A 16,994-nucleotide genomic window follows, 5' to 3' on the forward strand; every position below is an offset into this window, starting at 1 on the left:
GAGTGCTGTGATTGCTGGCAATGACTGGGGGTGAGCTTTGCTACAGGCTAGGTGGAGGCCAGTTGGCAACAATATCCTTTCCCTTTCAGGTCCACAGATCCCTACTAATAAATTTTAGCTAGGCTTCAAGCATACCTCTCAACTGTTCCTATTTTCAGGGGCATGTCTGTGTCTGTCCAGTTTGGCTCTGTCATTACAAGTACTTCTCATATTTTTATTTTTGTGAAAAGGTGAAGGATTGCAATTACAAATAATAACAATAATTATAATTGTCAGGGGTGTCTCATTCATTCTATGTACCTTACTAGTTTAGTGAGATATGTTTTTCATCAACTGTTTTCTAAATTGTCTCTAATCTAACCCCTCCTCCTCTTGCTTTATAGCCTATAGTGGAGTCTCCCCTGTGGTATCACCTGGGCACCGATTAAAGTACACTGTGCATGGAACACTATTCTGAAACCCTTCGGCTCCGCAAACAGCAAACCTCTTTTTACAAAGACCACTTAAGTATGTGTCTCCAATTATTGTGAAAGAAAGTGATACTTTTAAACTTGCAGCTGTGTTACCTACAGTTGTTTCAATGCCCCTAGAGTTACTGTGAAGCAACTAGTGTCTGAATACGCTCTTATGCCACGTGTAGCTTAGGTCAAGAAACAAGACGCCAGTAGCCCTAGCCTAACATTTTCTCTCCCTTTTTCTCTTTTCTCTCTTCTCTACTCACTTTATTCCACCCTGCTATTGTTTAGAGTGCTGTCCTTTTTCCTCTCTCCAGCAAGACCGACCACTATTTTTATTAGTCTCCCAACTGTTCATGCTTTTGACCTAGCAGCAATTAAGAGGAAAAACAAAACTTAAACTAAAGAAAATCAGTGAAGTAACTGCTCCCTAGCTGTGCTATTCTCTCCATGCAATCCAGCCAATCCCTCTGCTTCCTGATTGGTTTGTGCCATTCCTTACCTGAGCATTGCCCCGCTCCGTTCACCCTCGCTATGCTCGGGCTCACTTCGCTCCTCTACCCTACCCCCATTCCCACCCACCCCTACAACAATTTCCTTTATACCATCTACTCCCTCCCTTTCCTCCTCCAACTATCAAATAATAAACAACTTCTTGTCAGCCTAAACTATTCATCACTTCCTGTCCCCATTATATCTTACTCCTCCCACAATAGCTAATAACCACCTACCTATATACTATATCTCTTTCCATCTCTCTGACTTACTCCATACAATCACCACTCACCTTTCAGCAACTATTTAAAATGCAATATCTCATTCTAACCTCCCTACTCCTCTTTCTCCTAACCACTCAATCCTCATACCACTCTCACCTTCTCCTCCATCTATCATACACTAAATCCTCCCATACCATATACATGTCAAACACCTATTTTACTCCATCCAACTTTGATATCTCCCCAGTGCTGTTCAACCTCCCCAACTGCTAACTAAGAAGATCTACCAGATTAGATATATCCCCCTCAAACTATAAACCTAAGTCCAAACTGTTCAAGATACACCTATCTACATTCCAAGTCACAGTACCTAATAATAACCTACTCACCTCAGGTGACATCCACCCCAACCCTGGTCCCACCCACTCTAGAACTAATTACACAGCCCCACTCTCTTCTACCTCCACACTAAACCATACTATCCCCTATTCTCTCACATCCCCAAACCTTCCCAACTCCTCTGCCCCATCTACCATATCCAACCCAACTCTACCTAAATACCTATCCATATGCTCTCTAAACATACAAAGTCTAACCAATAAAATATCTGAGCTTCATGCTTGGATTGCCCAAAAAACTCCCCACATACTATGTCTCTCTGAAACCTGGCTTAAGCCACATATTACAAATAATGAAATTCTCCCACCAGGCTACAATATCTATCGTTTAGACAGACTATCTAAAAAAGGGGGCGGTGTTGCCATCCTTCACTCAAACAACCTAAAGCTTTCTCCCTTCCCCTCACCTATCCCTGATTTTCACCCTGCTGAACTTCTCATCACTAACTACCATCTTAATCTTCACAAGAAAATTGCCATTTCCTCAATATATATCCCCCCAGGAAATAACTTACCCACCTTAGAGAAAATCCTTTCCTGGTTCACCCATAACACACCCTACGAAACCCTCATTCTAGGTGACACTAACCTTGACTGGACCAAACTCAGAACTGACTCCCCTCAAAATAATATCAATCTGCATGGTTTCCACCAACGTATACCCTCTCCCACTAGAATCCATAAAAGCTCATTATCCATCTCCATAATTGACTGGATACTAACCAACTCCCCTAACCTATACCACAACCCTCTACACTTCCAGATCACCTCAGTGACCACCTACCTACCTCTATTTTTAGATATACCTCCCTACCAAATAAATCAGACCTGTTCAGACAGTGCCGTAAACTCACAAACTTTAATACTACAGAATCCAACTCCATCTTATCCTCCATGAACTGGTCTTTTCTGACTAACATCCCCCTAAATGATGCAGTATCCAGCTTCAATAACATATTCTTAAACACCCTTAATTCCCTTGCTCCCTCCAGAAAGGTTAGAGTAAAAGCCAACCATGCCCCATGGCTCTCTAAAGATACTAGATCCCTTATGCTCCAAAGAGACAAGGCATGGAAAGCATGGGCAAAATCCAAGCTATCACCCCACCTCCAAAAATACAGACAACTCAGAAATCTAACCAAAAAACAAATCAACCTAGACAAAAAGTCTTTCTTTAACTCTGATCTAATAAACAGCAAATTAAAACCTCAGAAATTCTGGTCAGCCATTAACAACATTATCTCTCCTGGTCACCCTTCTACTCCCTCTCCCTACCCTAATATATCTGACCAAGAAACAGCTACACTACTAAATACTCACTTTATCAATACTGTAAAGACTCTCTTACCATCTTGCAGCAACACTACTCCTCCACCTACCCCTCTCAACTTACTTGACAACAATTCTTTCTCCCTTCAACCTGTCTCCACATCATTCATCTGAGCTCTTCTTCTAAAGCTAAAACCCTGCTCCCCCTCCCCTGACACCTTACCTCCTGCTTTCCTAAAATTAGCAGCTGACTCAATAGCATTCCCAATATCTATTATCATTAACAGATCTATCCAGGAATCCACCATGCCTACCCTGTGGAAATCTTTCTATACCATTCCCTTACACAAAGGTGGAAATTTGACAGACCTATACAATTACCGGCCTATCACCATCTTATCATCCCTCTCTAAAATTCTTGAAAAGTGCATTCATACTCAACTTCTCAAACACCTACTCCAACATAACCTTCTCACTCCAGCCCAACATGGCTTCCATCCAAGACACAGCACAGCTACTGCCCTCCTAACATTCACCCACACCATTGCTGAGGCCCTCGACAACAATAAACTCATTTCTCACCTGCTCCTAGACCTATCTAAAGCCTTTGACTTAGTCTCCCACCCTCTACTTTTATCCAAACCCACCAACCTCAACCTATCACCCTCCACCATTTCCTGGTTTTCTAGCTACTTGTCTGGCAGACAACAATCTATTAGATGGCTCTTCTCAACTTCTCCCTTTATACCTGTTCCAACAGGGGTTCCTCAGGGCTCCATCCTAGGACCCCTCCTATATTTTCACCAACGATCTTCACACTTCATGTAAGCTATCCTCCCTTATACAATACGCTGATGATTCTACCCTCATCTCTATCTCTGACAACATCTCTAAACTTCATTCCCTTATTCAGCAATCTTTTCTATCTACTGAACAGTGGCTAACAGATAACCTACTAATCTTCAACCCCAAAAAGACTAAACTCCTATTATTCCTCCCCCACTCACTCTCCCACCTTAAAGCATCCTTCTCAATTAGTTCCTCAAACAATACTCTTAATAAACCTGATGCTCATTCTAAACTTCTTGGAGTCATTATCGATGATTAACTTAAATTTAACCTACATCACCTGCACTGTATACAAAAGACCAACAAAAAACTAGGCTTACTCTATCGAAGTAAAATATACCTAACTCCAAATGCCAGGCTCACCCTAGCCCAAGCTTTTCTCCTCCCATTACTTCTTTATGCTGCCCCAGTGTTTGCTAACATTCAATCCACAACTTTACATAAACTCCAGCAAACCTACCATAAGATTGCAAGATTCATCACAAACTCTCCATACAATACACACCATTACACAGACCTTACATCCCTTAACTGGCTTGAATTACCTCACTTACTGCTGTTTTCCCAACTTCAAATGGTTCACTCTATTCACTACAAGCCTGCATCTTGTCCTGCTCTTTCAACTTTCATCTCTTCCTATAAACCTGCTCGTACCCTCCGCACCTCCAACCTACAACTACTTCAATCCTTCCAACCAAAGAAATCTGTAGGCAAACTCTTATATAAATGTTCTATAGTCCAAGCTTGGAACAAATTTCCTACAGACATATACTCCACTATTCACCCAGCCCACTTTAAAAAAAAGCTCAAACTCCATCTACTTAGCTCCAAAATTTGTGCCTGCATAACCCCAACCTAACCCCACCTTCTCCTATCTTAGCTCTCCTACCTCTATTACCTTAAACTTCATATCTTTATTGCTTATTACACCTCTACTATATGTACTGTTAACCTCCCCTCTACTACATCTATGTACACCTTACCTTCAACCTCCCCTCTACTACATCTAAGTTCACCTTACCTTCTTTTCCCTACTCACATATATACACATGTCTGAACATCAGAAATTCCTCTACTCGTAAATACCTCTCTACACTTTTAGGTACCTTAAAAACAGCTCTAGTCCTACTAACTGTATATATGTAAATAATTCCATCTTATTTTTTTAGTTCTCCTCCTCTATATCTTACACCCCACCAGATAAGATAACTGTGTGCTACCATGTATGCCTTCAATATTGTAATGTCTGCATAACTCTATTATTTGAATGTTTCAGCACTATAATTTTTTTTTATTCAACAATTTATAACACAAAAACTCATTGTATCTTGTTACTGTATTTCTTGGAGCTTTTCTCCTCAGGTCTCCACTGAAAATGGGCCAAACGCCCAGCTGGACTAACCCGGTTAACAAATGTCAATAAATAAATAAAATAAATAAATTAATTAGAAGTTACAGGTGCGTTTTACTTCAGCAATGTATGCTAGTTGAATGCATCTTATTCAGTCAATGCCTCAGGTTAAGAGAATGATATGGTCAAATTGCCCATGAGTACTGCTGCTTATTTGTGGTCTTGTTCGGGAGTCTGTAGGAAGAGGCTAGAACTAGGATTGCATGACTCATATTGCCAGTTTTAAGGGGATTTTCACTGGTTATGCCAGCATCAACAGTTGGTAGTCACTACGTAGTTTTCCACCTTCCACTTCCGAATGCTGAACTTTTATTGCATGGTTTGTACAAATCAATAAAGGTGATCACCTGTAACAAATCTCTATCAAATTCTACCTGAAGCACAATGGATGTTTAAACTTGGCAGTTCTCTGTGAATTAACAGAACAACTCCATCTAATGTGATCAGTGGAATGTGCCTTACAGTGAGATAATCTTTAGAGTTATGGCTTCTCAGCACTTTCAGGGTCACCTCATTTACACTACCACTAATTAAGGATATTACAGGTACTTGAAGTCATATACATGTAATTAATTTAAAAAAAAGATTGTAAATGTTGAGTGATGGTTTTGAGTCCAATAGGCTGATATAAGTTAGTTATTCAAGGTATTAATAAATGCATAGATAATACATACACACCACACACATATGTATTTGGATCCCTATCAGATGACCAAAGTTTCAAAACTTTGAAATTCACAAGGTCGGGGCAATATGATAAAAGGTTTGAAACTTCAAATGTTTTCACTGGAGATTGCGGTTGGACAGAGTTGGTATATTTAATTTGCAGGGAGTGTGGGGGTGCAAGGGGGGCTTGCCCCCTACAAAAACATAAAAAAGAAACTTTTTTTTAATGTTCAAAGCTCTTAAAATTCGATCATATGGTCCTGACCACATGATTTTCAAATAATTAGAACTTCAATCATCTGATAGGGTTCTATACATGCTTACAAATATATATATATATATATATATATATATATATATATATATATATATATATATATATCTTGATTGGAACAGATCCTGCTTCAGGCCGGATCTCTTTTCAAGGAAGCTGCTATGGAAGAAATGCACTGTCAGGCTCTTCTGGTGTATCCAAAACAAAGAGGAGACACTTCTTTATTGGATGAACCGTGTGCAGCAATGAAACCATGCTGAAGGAATCACAGGGGCACATCTGCGATGGCAGCATTGTAACACCAGTTGTTGATTTCAGATTCTGATCAACCAGATATTGATAGCCAAAGTAATTTAGATTTGGCTGGGTTATCAGGGACATGTGTGGTTCTTGGAAATCAGGAAGAGAAATATTTGGCAGAGTTTTTAGAAACCCTTCTGTAGTATGGCAAGACTAGGTTGTTTGACTAAGTAAAAAGGGCAGAAAAAGATGTGCAGAGGAATCCCAGTATATCCAGAAAAACAGCACCTGGAATTTAATTAAAATAATCTATTTTAATGTGCTTTTACATAAATTGTTAAGCAGTTTCATCCCTTCTGGTATAGGGACTTCATCAGGACTGAAAAGAGGCAACTGAAACATCAATATATACCATTCCCTCAGATATACTAAGCTCTTTTATTGGTTAAATTAATGAATTAGTTAATTGATCAACATATCAAATGAAACAACTTACCACAAATCATTAAATGGTGAGGAAGTTAAACAGACATAAACCAGAAGAAAAATAAATCCTAACTACACTTGTGAAAATAAATAATTACTTAAATATTTAATATGCTTAAAATGTACATAAAATGTGTAAGTGTATATATAAAATAAGGAGTCTAAGGTTGTTGAGGTACAGAATTCGACCCCTTTGTTACACAGATTAGAGACAAAGGCTTCAGTGAACAAGGCATCAGAAAGTCACTCATTAGTACCCCCTTCCCAACCCAGGCCTACTTTGACAATGCATATACCACTTTCAAGTAAAGAAAAAATTTGTTGAGGTCAGTTTATGGTTGCTCTTGCCCTAACTGACTGAGACAAAGTGTAGTACATTTTGGAATCTGATTGCAGTGGGGTTGAAAGCTCTCATGGAGGTTTTATCAGCCATTGGTAGTAAACAATATAATACGGTCAGGATCCAGAGTTGGGATAACTGGATGCTTGGTTTCATATTTCATGTATTATATGGCTATTTGGGTATAAGTTCCTTCAGAAGCTTTACTTCTTCCTACATATTTCCTTACTATCAAGAAGGCCTATTGTTTCAGTACAGCATGGCATTATGGTCAAGAATTCTGAAAATTTTAACAGTCAAAAAAAAAAGCTTAAATGAGAGGAAAGGCACCCAGATACCTGGCTTGTCATGAATGATAGAGCCCATGCTAATCCAATACATTTTACCAAAGATATGAGAGACAAATAGAGGGAATCCTGGACCTACAGCAAAGGGCTATGTTCTTGACTAGACTGTCATTTTACACATACCGGTAGTAATTGTGATAAAAATTATCAGCGTTTAAAATGCTGGACAAAACATAGCCAGGCCCCCCTCATTGTGGTACATAAAGTAGACACAAAGACCCCCTCACTCAAGTTCAGATGTTCAGACTGAAAGTGGTGCCCCCCAAGGTTAAACAGAGGAGGACACATTTTTAGATGCAAGCAGCATAGATAGCAGTTCACATTTACTGCTTTACCTGGGTCTGCTTACCCAGTTGTTACAAATTTACCGCAAGTCATTAGCAAAGCAAGAATCAGTGAAAGTTTTTCTTTCTTGGTCCCATTAAAGTCTTTAGCCTCCCCTTCCACTTCAATTTCTTAGAACCTAAATTCTAAAAATTGGAAGAAAGCAGTCATTAATAATCTCCTATTTAATGTGATTAGGGTGGGCAGGTACCTGAGCCCTTTTGATGTACATCCTTCCCCTCTTTAGGGTGTCCCCATTTGGTTTGATGGCTGGGAAACTGGCAGCAGAATTCTGTTTGATCCATCATTTATCCTTCCTTAGTGGAATTTTGTCAATGATGGCATTAGCAGGTAGGAAGCTATAGTTCAATACTCTTCCTCAGATGATGAAATCATTGTCATTAAGAAGTTTCCTGACCCCTGGCTGTGCGAATTGGACACTGAGTCTACCTTCCAGTTACTACTAATACAGGTGCAGGACTAGTACCTTCTAGAAAACTTCTGTGAAGGAAAGATTTTCTTTGACACTGTCATGCCCATGGGTTACTCTGTTTCCTGTTAGATCTTTAAAAAGTTCTACACATCATTGCAATGGTACTGGTGATGGAGATTCCCACACCAGTCAGCAATACACCATCTAGATGGTGGGCTCTGGCTTTTCTGGGGCAAAAGATGAACTGGGCAATTTCATTTAATTTTGTCAAAAGCTATAGGTACCATTGGTAAGAGATAAGGTGGCAGGCCCTGTTAAGTTTGTTTCATTCGTAGTTCTGGAAGTTGTCACACAACAGTCATGATTGTTTGTCCCATGAAAAACGTTCTAAGATCAGTAACATCATAAGCAAATTCCTTATGGCCCAAAAAGTTTGTGTTACAGCAATCATAGTGATGTTGGGTCTTCTCAGCTTTGACTGCAGAGCTATATCTTGAGACAGAGCTTTCACCAGATCATTAGCTAAACTCCTTAAGGGCAGTAGGAAAAAGCACCATCAAGCTAGGGTAACCTATAAGGTGAAGGATGACCTCTTTATTTGACATCAGTTTCTCACAGGCCACAATGGGGTGTTTTTTGGTAAGGTGAATGTGAGTGGACCACCTCTCAGCCACAAAACCTGTTTACTAAAACCTCTTGACGACTAAGCATGGGGAATTATTGCAGAGATGACCGGATTTCAGTCCCATGGCCTGTCTCATGACCCAAAGAAATTAAGAAAGACATTGCATTCTTAGAATTAATGCTAATTGGGGTAGCCACAGTGGTCTGGCAGGACAGGTTCTCTAACCAGAAGATGCTTTTTCACTCAGACAGTTTGATATTTGTTCAGGTGCTCAAAAATAAGTCTTTTAAATAAAGACGGTTGCAGTCTGTAGTCCAGGTTTCGGTATTGCACAGTATCCACATTAACCTGCCATATCCAGGTAAGCACATCCTTGGTAAAAACAATACATTAGCTGATGCTCTTTCTCTTTCACAGATCATGCTGCTCTAACACCTGTTCTCAGAGGTCTTGGTGGAAGCAACAGCCAACCTGGCATACATTTGGCTGATTGGTGAGGACTGATGTTGTGGTTGTTCAGTAAATCCTGAGCTAATAACACTAGACAGACTTATGGATCAGCCCTATTATCTTTACTGGAATTCTATTTTAGCCTTTCTCCCCCAGAAATGAGGGTTTCTCCCTGAATATACAAACAAGCTATTAGATCCATAGATATTCATTTGTCTGTTCTCAGCCTCTTAGCAAAAATGTTTGGTATGATAGATTTCACCAAATCATGGATTGCTGATGGGGTTTTGACAGGTTGGGATAAGGAAGTTGGTGAGGCAGATGGAGGCCTATTGGTAAGACAACATTGAATGTTCTTATAAAATGTATCAAGTTATGCTTTAAGGATCCTTATTCCACAGTGGTTTTGGTCTCATTATTCTGTTCAGTATACTGGGGTGTCTTCAGAATAAGTGATCTGCTGTCCCACATCAATAGGAAAATTTAGTTTTTACGGAGGGTTCAGTTAGGATCTGGGTCTGCAGATCTAAGACAGATCAGGCTTGAAAGGGACAAGAGGTGATCATGGTCAAGTCCCTTTACAGACCTTTGCCTTATTTTATGGTTAAATTCCCACCGTGTTTATTACTCATCCCCTACTATTATTAAAGCCAGTTTTCCACTTACTTGAGGGGCAGGCTCTTACCCCAAAGGATTTAGATGGCAGATTAGGTTTACTCCTAACTAGTTAAGAGATCCTTGTAAAGATGGCTACTCCTCCCACTCTTTTCATATAGGTCAGGCCACATACTTGGCCAGAGACAGACAATCCACTCAGGTCAATAAGAGTGCTGCCCAATGATTGTCCTCTTCCTTTTTTAGTTACATTCGTTAGACTTAACTCGATCCATTTTCAGATTTGCTAACAATTGTAATGCTTGGTCATTCCTTTGTTTCTCAAACTTTGGTGTAACCAAACATACATTCTAATGCTAACAACATGGATCTGGACCTTTCCCTGTTTGCAATAACAAAACTCGGGTGTCCAAACGGCAGTCTGAATGCAATACCAGGTGAAAGTGATAAAGTTACGTTTTTCTAATAATGTTTCTTTGTGTATCATGGACTTATTGTCTTTATTATTTTAAAGTTCATTGGTGGACATGGTTAATTGTTTTGGGTCTATATCAGAAGCTCAAAAGTTTAAAAGAGCAAACGCTTTTTTATCGATCTGTAAACACTGAAATCACTAAATAGCGAAGAAACAGAACAGTGATTTTTTTCCCAAGGAAAATAAATCACTGGGCCATTTTCAGGACTTTGCCATTTCCTCCACTGTGGTGTGATCTCAGAGTTGGTATATTTAAGTAAGGGGGTGTGGCGGGGGGGGGGGGTGAAGCCTCCAGTTTATTTTGTGTTTGCAATTTTTTTTTTTTTTGCGGAGCAGCGATTTTATTCCCTGGGGGAAAAAATCGCTGTTTTGTGTTTTTGCTATTTAGTGGTTTTGAAGTTTACAGCTCGATTAAAGAGCATTTGCTCTTTTAAGCTTTCGAGCTTATAATATAGACCCATTGTTTCTGCATTTTTTTATTGTGGTCCCTATTTGAGGTAGTCTGGGTGGGTTTTCTGGGACTATCAGTGAAAAATCTCTCTGGGATACTGGAAAGTGTCCAAGAATAGCTAAATCACCTTGGTCTGTTGATTATTCGTGTAGGAGGTAGTGACCTACCTTGGCATCATTGTGAAGAGGAAGCTGTTGTGTATGCTGAAAGTGCTGATGAGAGCCAAGGAGGTTTTCACAGGAGCACAAATTATGTGGTCTGCTATTATACCAGGGTACTTTGGAAATTGGCATATTCACGTCACCCTGAAATCTTCTTTGAAATTTATGGACCACCAGGTGACATGCCTATTAGATTCTTCATGCAATCCTGGGACAATGGGAGTTTATGGATATGGATCCAATTTAGTTTGCTCTGGCCTGGAGACACTTGTCTGCACTTGGTTTAGACATCTTTAATCTGAACGTATTTTTATACTTCCAGCAGATGCTGGGTTTAGTATAGTAATGTGCAACAGTTTCCATTCACTTTTAAGTATTTGTGTTGTTAATTCATTAATTACATATTTAATTGTTACTAGACACAGATTAATATATATATATATATATATATATATATATATATGATAAATGTATATATATATATATATATATATATATGTGTGTGTGTGTGTGTATATGTGAAGAGTTAATTATAAACTAAATGTTGAACCATATTTACAAGCTTGTTATTGCTTGCAAATGTTCGGATGATTAATGAATTTTAAAGGATGTTTTTCATGCTGTTTTTTTATTGCACTTCACTTTAGATTAATGGATGGTCATTTCTGAACAACACCATATCTGCTGGGGCTATGTTTCACACATGCAAAGACTGAGAATCAGTATCTTAGGTCTTGTCTCATGGACAAGAAAGGAGGGAAACAGGCTTATTAACTTGTGGCGGGTAACTGCTCTCCCCCCCCCTTTTAATTCCTCTTTCTTTCCTGAGTTGGCTGGGCTATATGTGAGGCCTTGAGTGACAGGTACTTTACATGGCACAGGCAGGCCTGGTAGCTTTAATAGATAGCATTTATTGGTGGATGAAATGACATTGGGACATACCACCCAGCAACAAGATGTCCTTTTGATGGAAATGATTTATGGCTTACTTGGTAGCTGAAGTTTGAACAGTGGTGATTAACTGATGTAAACCCTGTTATTGATTTTCTGTTAATAAAATTGGTCACACTGGTGACCTTGTGTGTTTGTTTATTTAGGTACGGGGTCATATTCCTTGTGAGTTAGATGTATTATCTGCATTGTGGGTCGTGGCATTTGACTAATAACTGCAACAAAGCGAACTCAGAGTTAGTATAAATGTTATAAGGAGCAGAGCCTTTCACCTTTGTGGATGGTCTCATGGGGTTCAACCCATCAAGATATGTAAGATTTAGGGCTTCAATTGAAAATTAGGAATTCAGTGTATACTTGTCGTGTGATTTAAAAAAAAAACATATTTTGTTGATTCCTACTCCACAGACTCATTTGCTAATTATTGCATATTTGAAAAGCAAAACATTTGACTTGATGTTACTGATTTTAATTCACAGATTTATTTGCTATTCTGCATTGTCTGCATAGTCTCTATAGGGCCACTACCTCCTTTGATCTTGAGATAAACAAAATAGTATAATGTCTACTAATATGCTGAGAATAGTTAAAACTGTTGTTGCTGCACAAAGCAATCAAACTAATTTTGCATTGTTCAAATAGTATGAGTGTACTATAATTATATGAAGTGATAACAACATTGTTTAACACATGGTCACAATATGAAGACTCACCCTTAATTTTACACTAATATATGTGACACTGACGTTCTGACAATAGTCATCTAATGCTGCACTTCCTGAAAACATGTACACAATAATAATATTTTAAAACACTATTTGCATGAAGAAACTTACTCCCAATAGTTACAGCTATAATTACTGTCAGCAGGATGATTGCTGCGATTATGGAGATGATTAACAATTTTCTGTGTTGTTTGCAGATCTTTATTACATCTTCCTGTGTTTTTCGTGCTTTAAGAAAAAAAAAACATATTAGTCTTTGCTGCCTTTTCATTTTCATGAGCCTTGCAATTGTATGAGTAATACAATAAGAAGGTAAAATGGAATTAAGATGCACATAGACATCACTTCTGATATATTTACATTTTTTTTCTCTATGGCAGATATAATACATTATAATTAGTTTCAGTTGAATATACAACAGTTTTTTTAAGGCTGTGAGCTTGTATTTTGACCATGAAATAGCAATTTTCATATAGTAGATATTGTTTGGGACAGTCTACTGGCAAGTTTGTGTCGGACATTAATGAGTAGATACTTCATAAGCTGCACAATACATCCTCTCTGTATTGACAAAATAATGTCTAATTTATCATAGGCAAATGCATCTCTCATTCTGTCCACTTGTTCCCTTTCACAAACCTACCTGACAAGCAGCTAGATAATATTCCATAGCCTGTGTCCTGAATGGCACCATTAAATCTGCACATGCAAGATGGAGGCCTATACAAAATGAAGGAATCATAAGCACTGTGATACAGTGTATGCAGACTATGGCTTAGAGTCAATAAATTCCTTGCCGCTTGAGGTAATTGCCTAATGTGGATTAGCTATGCAGAGCAATGGTGAGAAAAATGTGATTGAGAAACAAGTGTGAACACAATGAGAAAGTCCTCATTATTATGTCTCTAAATTGGGCACCTGCGGTGTTAGACCTGATTGTGCTTGTGTTCTATCTAGGAGCCCATACATCACATTAACAAAAGCAGCCCCCTACACACACACACACACACACACACACACACACACACACACACACACACACACACATGAGACATGGTCACCAGCCCTGCATCTTTGTTGAACTTACCTGTACTGCAAGTACACTTATAGGAGTGAATGAGTGACCGCCATGATATTACAGTGGTCACTTTTTCCTCCTTGAGTAAAATTTTTTTGACCAAGGGAATTGTGGGTCATGGACACTTCTGTGGAAGAACACATGGCTAATTATCATTAGCCACTCTCGTGGGCTGCTGCTTTAACCTGCAGCTTCACCTGACAGTCCAGTCTCTGAGCTGAGATCACTCATGATATGGAAATCTTCCAAGCTAAGGCTTCTACATTGTGCTAAGCCTTTCTGAATCCCAGAGCAGATCTCTAGTTGCATGCAAAAGTATGTGATTGCTCATTCTGCAGATTCTTCAAAACCTTCTCTTCTAACAGAGTCGGGCTAATACAATAGATGAAAATACAAATACAATGCAAATTGCCCTCCACAATGATGGGGAAAAAAACAGTCAGAAAGTGAAAAAAACTCCTTCCATGCAATAAAAGACATACTACCATTCAGTTAGAAATTATTTCTTAATGTACATCTGACGCCTTTTTCTCCACAAGATGACTTGTAATATACTATCTAAATACGGATTCTTATAGGTTCATAGGTTCATACTAGGCTGTCTGCCCTAGGGCATTTATAAGCCTAGCCAGAGTGTGTTTGGCTTTCGCCACCCATTTTAAATTAATTTTGCTATGCCTTTTTTTGAGGTTAGTATACTGTGCCTCTGTCTAACAGTGACACAGAAGTGATAGCCGGGGTAAACCTACGATCTCCCATCCACTCATCAAGATTCCTCTTGAAGAGAGTCAATGTGGGACTCTGCCTAACTTGGACTGGGATTTTATTCCAGAGTGAAGGGAGCCTCTGGGTTATGAATCTGTCCCTCCAGCATGTCCTATTTATTTCAGTGCTGAGGTTCAAGTCTCTCGAGCGTAGCTCGATGGGATTTGGATTTTCTGAGGTGCAGCATGTCCATTAATTCCGGGTTGGACATGGCTTTATATGTCAGGCACAGATCGCCTCTGAACAGGCGGTATGCCACTGAGTAGAGCTGGAGTTTCTTTAACCGGGCAGCATATGGCATCTGTTTGAGCCCTTTGATCGTCTTGGTGAGGTACTTTTGGGGTCCTTCCAGTTGCTGCAGGTGTCTGGTAAGGTACATCCCAAAAGGGGCATTGTACTCAATTATGGGCCTGATGAGGGATGAGTAAAGAGGTACGATGACCTCCCCTGATCTAGATGTGAATCCCTTCATGATTAGGTGGGCTATATAAAATGTTTTTCTAACCACTTTGGCCACGTGGTTGTCAAATGAGGGATTGCTATCAACTTGGGTCCCCAGGTCCCTAATGACTTCTTCTGTACTTAATGGATTACCACCTATGTGGTAATTTGTGGGCACTTTGTTTTTGCCAAAGGGGATGACTATACACTTTTTGGCATTTAGCTTGAGGCCATGGCTCTGGCACCAGTTGTCTTTTTGTATGAGGCCCTTTTGGAGGATGCTTGTGTTGGCTGGAGAGTTGATTATGGCGCCCAGTTTGCAGTCATCTGCGAACTTGGTCAGCCACAGTCCTTCCGTGTTGGCCTGTACCGCCGAGAAATATATACCGAACAAGAGAGGTCCCAGGACTGAGCCTTGTGGGATGCCACTTGTAACTGGTTTGGAGTCTGACATGGCTCCAGCAATTCTAACCATGTGGGTTCTGTCCTTGAGCCAGTTTGCAACCCATCTAGTGACATAGGGGTTTATATTTAAGCTGGTGAGCTTATCTATAATGCCCGAGTGGGTTATTGTATCAAAGGCTTTTGCGAGGTCCAGGTAGGCTGTGTGGACCACCTTCCCCTCGTCAATGGCCTTGGTGACTGTTTCAAAGAAATCGACCAGGTTTAAGAGGCAGGATCTGCCCTTAACAAAGCCAAACTGGGTAAGATCCAGTGTCTGTAGGTCCCCAATATCTTTATTTATGAGGTCCATGATGATCCTTTCCATAGCTTTGCAGACCAAGCTAGTCAGGCTTATGGGGCGATAGTTTCCAGGATCCATTGAGGCACCACCTTTGTGGAGAGGGACCACTGTTGCTGTACGCCACTCTTTGGGTACATATCCTGTAGTAAGGCTAAGATTGAACAGCAGTTTTATGTTTGGGTTTAGCTCTTCTTGGAGTTCATGTAGGACGCAGCCCGGGACACCATCTGGTCCCATTGATGCTGTGTTTTTTGCTTTGGAGAGGCGGCTCTTCCCTGAGCATCTGAGATGTCAGGGGCAGCACTCTGTAGGGATAGATATTTGCACATCTGGTGGGGAGAGAGGCGAAAAGTTTGCACTGAACCTGACAGCTAGGATGTTGGCAATGTCTGTGGGCTCGGTGTATCTTTTGTCATTTTGGACTAATTCTGAGCATATCTGGGAATTCCCACCCAGGTTCCTAACATAACTAAAGAAAGCCTTGTGATTATCCTTAGTGTCCTGTGCAATTTTTCTCTCAAAGCTGGCCTTAGACGATTTTATGAGTGCCCATAGTTTTTTGCTAATACTGATCAGAGATGCCTTCCCTTTTTGGGATTTTGCTCTATCATGTAGTAGCTTCCTCCTTCTATTGTATAGTTTGTTTATGGCTGGGGTCCACCAGACAGGACGCCTGCCTTTGGAGGATTGGGTCTTGGTTTTATTTGGGATTGCATGATCCATGCATTCCTGAAGGTGTTCATAGAATGCGTTTATAAAGAATTCTGCGGTCTGGGCCATATTTTCCACAGGCCCGGGGCTTTGAAGGATTTCGCCTCGGTTTTGAGGCGTGTGAAATTTGCTTTAGAGAAGTTTTTCACTGTGGTTTTCTGGGCAGAGGGTGGGGTCGGGATGTGAATATCCAGTGAGATTAGTTTATGGTCTGATCTTACCAGTGAGGGATACACTTCTGGTCTGGAGCATAGTGTCCCCATGTTGGTGATGATCAGGTCCAGTATGTTTTCCCCTCTTGTGGGAGTGGTAACATGTTGTTCCATAGCATTTGAGTTTATAAATTCTAGGAACCTTTGGGCTAGGGTGTTGGAGCTAGAGTAATGCTCCCAGTCTATGTTTGGGTAGTTGAAGTCGCCCAATATAATGGTGTTTGGAGAGACCTTCATATTTTCCAGTATTCTCAGGAAGGCCAAGTGGGGTTCCTGTGTTTGGGAGGGTGGTCTGTAGCAGGCTATAAACTGGAAGGCAGTTTTACCCACAGTTAGTTGCACATGGATAGTCTCTGATGCTTTGTGCTGTGCCACCAA

General features: G+C 40.1%; 1 protein-coding gene across 1 annotated transcript in view; it reads right to left on the reverse strand.

The window, feature by feature from the left end:
• The window catches only part of LOC122808154 (CD209 antigen-like protein C), a 1,908,152-nt gene that overhangs the window by 1,523,394 nt on the left and 367,764 nt on the right, over positions 1–16,994 (reverse strand). Inside the window, exon 4 of the mRNA XM_044079127.1 lies at positions 12,776–12,892. Within this exon, the coding sequence (XP_043935062.1) occupies positions 12,776–12,892 (117 nt within the window). The remainder of the gene's footprint in view (positions 1–12,775; positions 12,893–16,994) is intronic.

Source organism: Protopterus annectens, chromosome 8.part0 (genome assembly GCF_019279795.1).
Source record: "Protopterus annectens isolate FY-2018-M chromosome 8.part0, PAN1.0, whole genome shotgun sequence".
NCBI classification, from domain to species: domain Eukaryota; kingdom Metazoa; phylum Chordata; order Ceratodontiformes; family Protopteridae; genus Protopterus; species Protopterus annectens.